Source organism: Octopus bimaculoides, chromosome 18 (genome assembly GCF_046866305.1).
Source record: "Octopus bimaculoides isolate indiv1 chromosome 18, ASM4686630v1, whole genome shotgun sequence".
NCBI classification, from domain to species: domain Eukaryota; kingdom Metazoa; phylum Mollusca; class Cephalopoda; order Octopoda; family Octopodidae; genus Octopus; species Octopus bimaculoides.
This window is the reverse complement of record NC_142945.1, coordinates 28,180,876-28,189,496: the sequence shown is the minus strand read 5'-3', so window position 1 is coordinate 28,189,496 and position 8,621 is coordinate 28,180,876. Positions and strand designations below refer to the sequence as shown.

At 35.8% G+C, this 8,621-nt stretch overlaps 1 protein-coding gene across 4 annotated transcripts in view; it reads left to right on the top strand.

The window, feature by feature from the left end:
• LOC106876434 (cytoplasmic aconitate hydratase) overlaps window positions 1-8,621 on the top strand; it is an 89,388-nt gene that overhangs the window by 37,875 nt on the left and 42,892 nt on the right. For 2 of the 4 annotated variants that reach the window (XM_052974608.2, XM_052974607.2), the window contains exon 5: window positions 6,974-7,066. The exons of the other annotated variants lie outside the window; for them this stretch is intronic. In XM_052974608.2, coding sequence (XP_052830568.1) covers window positions 6,974-7,066 — 93 coding nt within the window. The remainder of the gene's footprint in view (window positions 1-6,973; window positions 7,067-8,621) is intronic. 4 annotated transcript variants of the gene reach the window in all.

Below are 8,621 nucleotides of genomic sequence, written 5' to 3'. Positions count from 1 at the left end.
TTTATTTAGCCAGAGGGGAAGCAGATAAGGAAAGATTTGCCAATGTTCTGCGCCGTGAGGACCAAAGACTCGAGGTATTTCGTGTTGCAAGACAGTGTAGGAGAGAGAATAGTGATGTTGTAGGAGAGAAATGTGTTCGCATGGATGATGGTACGCTTGCATTAAATGAGGATGCAAAGAAAGAGGTCTGGAGATGCCACTACGATAGATTGCTTAATAAAGAGAATGAATGGGAGAAAGAGAGCCTGCCTTATGTCGACCCAATAGAGGGACCAGCTATCCGAGTTGATAGTACCAGGGTAGATAAAGCAATTAAGAGTATGAAGACCGGGAAAGCCCCCGGCCCATCAGGAATCACTGCAGAGATGCTCAAAATATCTGGCAGTGTTGGCTATAGCCTAGTCACCCGTATTACGAACCAGGTGATACACGAAGGAGTCATACCCTATGACTGGTGTAGCAGCATCATAGTCAACTGCTACAAAGGTAAAGGGGACGCTTTAGATACAAATAATTACAGAGGCATCAAGCTGTTAGATCAGGTTATGAAAGTTACAGAGAGGGTCATAGCCCAACTAATTAGGGAGCGAATCAATTTAGATGAGATGCAGTTTGGGTTCGTGCCAGGTAAAAGCACTACTGATGCCCTATTTCTAGTGAGACAGTTGCAAGAGAAATACCTAGCTAAGGATAAACCTCTGTACCTGGCTTTCGTTGACATGGAGAAAGCCTTTGACAGGGTCCCCCGATCCCTTATCTGGTGGTCAATGAGGAAACTTGGGATAGAAGAATGGTTAGTGAGAGCTGTGCGAGCCATGTACAGAGATGCTGCCAGTAAGGTGAGGGTTGGAAATGAGTACAGCAATGAATTCCGGGTAGAGGTAGGGGTCCACCAAGGTTCCGTCCTCAGCCCCCTATTATTTACCATAGTCCTCCAGGCAATCACAGAGGAGTTCAAGACAGGTTGCCCCTGGGAGCTCCTCTATGCTGATGACCTTGCCCTAATTGCGGAGTCACTATCAGAACTAGAGGAGAAGTTTCAGGTGTGGAAGCAAGGTCTAGAATTGAAGGGCCTTAGAGTCAACCTAGCTAAAACCAAAATCCTAATAAGTAGGAAGGTAGATAAAACACAAACCCCTTCAGGTAGATGGCCCTGCTCAGTATGTAGAAAAGGAGTAGGTAGTAACTCTATAAGATGTACCCGGTGCAAGCTATGGACACATAAGAGGTGCAGCAACATCAAAGGCAGGTTAACTAGCAAGTTAGTTTTTGTTTGTGGCAGATGTTCAGGTGCAATAAAGACTGCAAACAAACAGGAAACAACTTCTATCTCATTCCAGGGTGAAAAACTAGAGGTAGTCGATAGCTTCCGCTATCTGGGCGACCAAGTTAGTAGTGGGGGTGGGTGCGCTGAAAGTGTAGCTGCTAGAATAAGAATAGCCTGGGCAAAGTTTAGAGAGCTCTTACCCCTGCTGGCGACAAAGGGACTCTCACTCAGAGTAAAAGGCAGACTGTATGACGCATGCGTACGAACAACCATGCTACATGGCAGTGAAACATGGGCTGTAACTGCTGAGGACATACGTAAGCTCGCAAGGAATGAAGCCAGTATGCTCCGTTGGATGTGTAATGTCAATGTGAATACCCGTCAGAGTGTAAGTATCTTGAGAGAAAAGCTGAACATTAGAAGCATCAGTTGTGGCGTGCAAGAGAGACGATTGCGCTGGTATGGACATGTGGTGAGAATGGAGGAGGATAGCTGCGTGAAAAAGTGCCACACCCTAACAGTTGAGGGAACCCGTGGAAGAGGTAGGCCCAGGAAGACCTGGGCTGAGGTGGTGAGGCAAGACCTTCGTACATTGGGCCTCACCGAGGCGATGACTACGGACCGAGACCTTTGGAAATGGGCTGTGCGTGAGAAGACCCGGCAAGCCAAGTAAGATCGTTGCCAGTGCCCCTGGACTGGTTCTTGTGCGGGTGGCACATGAGATGCACCATTTTGAGCGTGGCCGTTGCCAGTACCGCCTGACTGGCTCCTGTAGGATTTTCGAGCGAGATCGTTGCCAGTGCCCCTGGACTGGCTTGTGCGGGTGGCACATAAAAGACACCATTTCGAGCGTGGCCGTTTTCGTGCGGGTGACACGTAAAAGCACCCACTACACTCTCTGAGTGGTTGGCGTTAGGAAGGGCATCCAGCTGTAGAAACTCTGCCAAATCAGACTGGAGCCTGGTGTTGCCATCCGGTTTCACCAGTCCTCAGTCAAATCGTCCAACCCATGCTAGCATGGAAAGCGGACGTTAAACGATGATGATGATGATGATGATATATGTATATATATGTGTATATGTATATATGTGTATATACATGTATATATATATATATATATGTATATATATATATATTATATATATATATATATATATGTATATATATATATATTATATATATATATATATATATATGTATATATATATGTATATATATATATATATATTATATATATATATATATGTATATATATATGTATATATATATATATGTATATATATATATATATGTATATATATATATATATGTATATATATATATATATATATGTATATATATATGTATATATATATGTATATATATATGTATATATATATATATATATATATATATATATATACATGTATATATATGTATATATATGTGTATATGTATATATGTATATATGCAAATATATATGTATATACATGTATATATATATATATATGTATATGTATATATGTATATATGCAAATATATATGTATATACATGTATATATATATATATATGTATATATATATATATATATGCATATATATGTATATATATGTATATACATGTATATATATATGTATGTATATATATGTATGTATATATATGTATGTATATATATGTATGTATATATATATGTATGTATATATATATGTATGTATATATATGTATGTATATATATGTATGTATATATATATATATGTATATATATGTATATATATGTATATATATGTATATATATGTATATATATGTATATATATGTATGACGCATGCGTACGAACAACCATGCTACATGGCAGTGAAACATGGGCTGTAACTGCTGAGGACATACGTAAGCTCGCAAGGAATGAAGCCAGTATGCTCCGTTGGATGTGTAATGTCAATGTGAATACCCGTCAGAGTGTAAGTATCTTGAGAGAAAAGCTGAACATTAGAAGCATCAGTTGTGGCGTGCAAGAGAGACGATTGCGCTGGTATGGACATGTGGTGAGAATGGAGGAGGATAGCTGCGTGAAAAAGTGCCACACCCTAACAGTTGAGGGAACCCGTGGAAGAGGTAGGCCCAGGAAGACCTGGGCTGAGGTGGTGAGGCAAGACCTTCGTACATTGGGCCTCACCGAGGCGATGACTACGGACCGAGACCTTTGGAAATGGGCTGTGCGTGAGAAGACCCGGCAAGCCAAGTAAGATCGTTGCCAGTGCCCCTGGACTGGTTCTTGTGCGGGTGGCACATGAGATGCACCATTTTGAGCGTGGCCGTTGCCAGTACCGCCTGACTGGCTCCTGTAGGATTTTCGAGCGAGATCGTTGCCAGTGCCCCTGGACTGGCTTGTGCGGGTGGCACATAAAAGACACCATTTCGAGCGTGGCCGTTTTCGTGCGGGTGACACGTAAAAGCACCCACTACACTCTCTGAGTGGTTGGCGTTAGGAAGGGCATCCAGCTGTAGAAACTCTGCCAAATCAGACTGGAGCCTGGTGTTGCCATCCGGTTTCACCAGTCCTCAGTCAAATCGTCCAACCCATGCTAGCATGGAAAGCGGACGTTAAACGATGATGATGATATGTATATATATGTATATACATATATATATGTATATATATGTATATACATGTATATATATATATATGTATATACATGTATATATATATATATGTATATACATGTATATATATATATGTATATACATGTATATATATATATATGTATATACATGTATATATATATATGTATATACATGTATATATATATATATGTATATACATGTATATATATGTATATATATATGTATATACATGTATATATATATATATATGTATATACATGTATATATATATGTATATACATGTATATATATATATATGTATATACATGTATATATATATATATGTATATACATGTATATATATATATATGTATATACATGTATATATATATATATGTATATACATGTATATATATATATATGTATATATATATATATATATATATACATGTATATATATGTATATATATATGTATATATATATATATATATGTATATATATGTGTATATATATATATATGTATATATGCATATATATATGTATGTATATATATATATATGTATATATATGTGTATATATATATATATGTATATATGCATATATATATATATATATATATATATATATATATATAACGTGAAGAGGCCTAGAGGTTCGGGCATGTAACCCCATTTCAAAATGTCATCCGATAATCACTCCGGAAAGGAATATTCGGATAGAATGGGGCCTGCCAAAACTAGGCCGAAACAGCTGTATGATTAAACTTCTGTTCATCCTCTAATTCCTTATGTACTTTGTACTTCTATATGTAAACCATGTTGGCAAAATAACATAGTCTGCCATGGACACCTGTGCTTTGGTTCTTTCTTTCTTTTTCTTTTCTTCCTTTCTTTTGTCACTTTTGCTATGAATTAAATTAATGAATTCAACGGGATACACCGTCTGCAAGTAGTTGGGTTCAGCATATTATCCTCCATTTTCTAATTGTTATATATATATATATATATATATATATTTTTCGCCATGATAGATCGCTGACCACTACATTTATATTTTTTTTTCCTCCTTGTTTTTGTCTTTATTTCTTTCTGTTGAAGAGCGTAGCTCGAAACATTAAAGACTTTCTCTATTCCCGAGCGTTAAACTAATACATCCATTTGTTGTTTACGCCACCTGTCCTCGTCTGTTGTTTTTTTCGTAAATTCTCCCATATATATATACATATGATATATATATATATATATATATATATATATATATATATATATATATATATATATATATATATATATATATATATATGTATGTATATATCATATATATATATACACATGTGTGAAGGTGCAATGGCCCAATGGTCAGGGCAGTGGACTCGCGGTCATAGGATCGTGGTTTCGATTTCCAGACCGGGCGTTGTGAGTGTTTATTGAGCAAAAACACCTAAAGCTCCACGAGGTTCCGGCAGGGGATGGTAGCGAACCCTGCTGTACTCTTCCACCACAACTTTCTCTCACTCTTACTTCCTGTTTCTGTTGTACCTGTAATTCAAAGGGTCAGCCTTGTCACACTGAATATCCCCGAGAACCACGTTAAAGGTACACGTGTTTGTGGAGTGCTCTGCCACTTTCACGTTAATTTCACGAGCAGGCTGTTCCGTTGATCGGATCAACTGGAACCCTCGACGTTGTAAGCAATGGAATGCCAGCAACAACAACAACAACAACATATACACGTATATATATATATATATATATATATATATATATAAACACATATGTATGACTGGCATCTGTGCCAGTGGAGCGCTAACAGCACCGTCTGAGCGTGATCATTGCCAGAGCAGCTGCTGTGCCAGTGTCCCATAAATAGCTCCCACTACCCTCTTGGAGTGGTTGGCGTTAGGAAGGGCATCCAGCTGTAGAAACCCTGCCAAATCAGATTGGAGCCTGGTGCTGCCATCTGGTTCACCTGTCCTCTGTCAAATTGTCCAATATATATAGTTATGTACTTATATATATATATATATATATATATATATATATATATATATATATATATATATGTACACGTACACACACATGTGATCACCTGTTGTTTGTCATTCATTTAATTAATATAACCTTCCAAAGGATATTATTTGTCAATACTGAATGGTTGCTCTCCTTTGTGTATCTGTGGTTACAGTATAAAGATCTTCAAAATGTGGAAACTAAAAAAATCATGCAACCAAACTCATTGAAGCTAAGTATATTAAAGATGCTCACTATTTGGCATCATGTACATTGGTACAATATTTAGAATGGCCTTCATATTCCTAGAAACTATTTAAAGATCATACTGATAATGCAACTAGGTTTTGGTTTAGAGTATTGTATGTTTTAAGTTCTAATTGGAAAGTGAATGAAAGAGAATTCTAAGTGTAAAAGAGATGTTCATGGGTGTGAGAACATTTTTGAAGTTTGATTAAAATCCTTTCTTGGACAATGTGAGCCGTAATGAAATCATGTTTAATGACAACTTGAATATCTGGGTAGGAGTCACATGGACATCAATCTCTATTTAAATATATAAATTTTCAACTGCCATTGAGAGAACATGAGACTTGTTGAACTTGTAAATTATTTGTGAATGAAATATTTAATGTTTCAGCTATAATTAGAGGATGGGTAATAGATACCAATTATGTCTTTCAGATGCTGCACAATTCTTGTATACAGTAATCCCTCACTATGTCGTGGTTCACCTATCATTGATTCCTCTGTGGTGGTGTTTTGCATTTATAATACAATAAATATATACAAATTATAAAAATTAGTTTTAAAAAATGTACAGTACTTTGTGGATTTTCACCTATTTTGTAACGTAACACTAGCGATGGACGAGGGATTACTGTATCTGAATTTCTATATACTTCAATACATGTAAAACTTATATGAAACCAAGTATTTTTTTCTTCTGTTGACTTTTTCTGCTTTTTTCTTCTTAGGTTGTCAGTTATTTTTTTTACAGTTCTGTCAAAAGAATATTGTTTTATTTCAGACTTATGCATCCTTTATCTTTATTTTATTTATTTTCCATTGATGGGCTTCACCATCCTATTCCTGTTGCATGTTATTTCATTGCAGCATTACATGGTATTCCCCCAACCCAGGCGGTGGCAAAACCAGCTGTGGCAGCAGTGGCTCAAGTCAGGAGACTGTCTACCACTATTCTAATGGGTAAGACAGTTGGTTCCATAATAGTACCTGTCCAACATAAACATCTTACAGTCTTGCTGCGAGTAATAGTTTGTGCTATTGTGTTAGTAACATGTTAAATCTAGACTTTTGTAGGGTTTTCAATATGGATTTTAGAGTTATGTTGTCACATATTCAAAACATTTAAAACTATTATGTTATTTTGTTGCAAATGACTACAAGTTAAGCAGAGAGTTAATCTAGATGTAAAAGTGTTCTTGGAATAAACCACAAACAATGAAACTGTAACTGTTCACTGTTCATTATCTATGGCAAGAATGCATGTACCTCTGAGATCAGTGAAGAAGCACTTTGACTGTTGAATACTGAAATCTTGGATTAGATTCAAGTCTGAAATTCTTGATAAAATAGTATCATAGAAACATTGGGTATTTTTGTTTTAATTTGTACATTATAACAATAATAAAGTTATAAATTATTGATATTGTTTAATTACATTTATTAGAAGGTTAAAAAATAACCTTTGCAGTAATATTTTGCTATTGTTGAGCCTATGAGGGAACCTCTTTACAGCTGGTTTACTTGCTAGAAATAGCAGCCAAATTTTCCCTCAAATCACACCTATTATCTTAAAAGGGAAGGGCACATTGAACAATGTAGTCCTCAGTAACCCTTAATAGACAGGATGGTCACAGCTGGAATGCCATTAATCGTAGGTCTGCTCAATCAAAGTTGACCTAATGTTTTGTTATACACTAACTTAATATGTTTTTAATTAGTAGCCTTCAAAACTGTCTTTAATATGTCTTTCTCTTCTACTATTTGCTTATATTGTTGCTGCAAGATTTTTGTGCCAAACCTCTCTCCCTCACATAAAATTTTCATATATGATACTGTATTTTCATATAAGCTGCTTAGCTGAAACATTACATTGCTTGTAGCAAAGATTGAATGTTTAAATTATGGATTGAGCTGAGCATCATAATTTAGCTTCAAGTTTATTTTATTATATTTATTTAAATTTGTTAGATTTTACATTAACTGAGTATTTTTTCTATTTAGACTCCTAAGGCTTTTCTGTATGTATATTATATACACTTATAGTGTAACATCTGTAAATGTGAACATTTCAGCTAGAGTTCTGTTCTTTTTTTTTTTTTCTATAAGAAATCCTGGCTAACTGAGTTGGTGGGATAACTATCTTCTGAGGGTTGGCACTTCATCTCTTATTACCAGCACTGTATATTTTCTTTGGTGAAAACATATGGTTCTCAAATGATGCTATCCATTCAGCTGAAAGTAGATACTTTAGAGTAAAAAGAACTCACTATTGTTAGAAGTGGCAGCACTAAAATCGACAAGTTACTCATTAGTTTGTAGTGTTGAGTTCAGCTGTTTTTATTGGTGAAGCCAGAAGACAGTGGATCTTATCTTGAAGTCATTCAAGCTAGAAGTAGAGTAATTTAGTCAGTCATCTGATAGGCCTAATCAACTGAAGAAAGGGGAAGTGTGTTTTGTTTTTGTTTTTGAATATACAAGTTTAGTTATCACTATCTGTTCACTTTGTCATCATTTC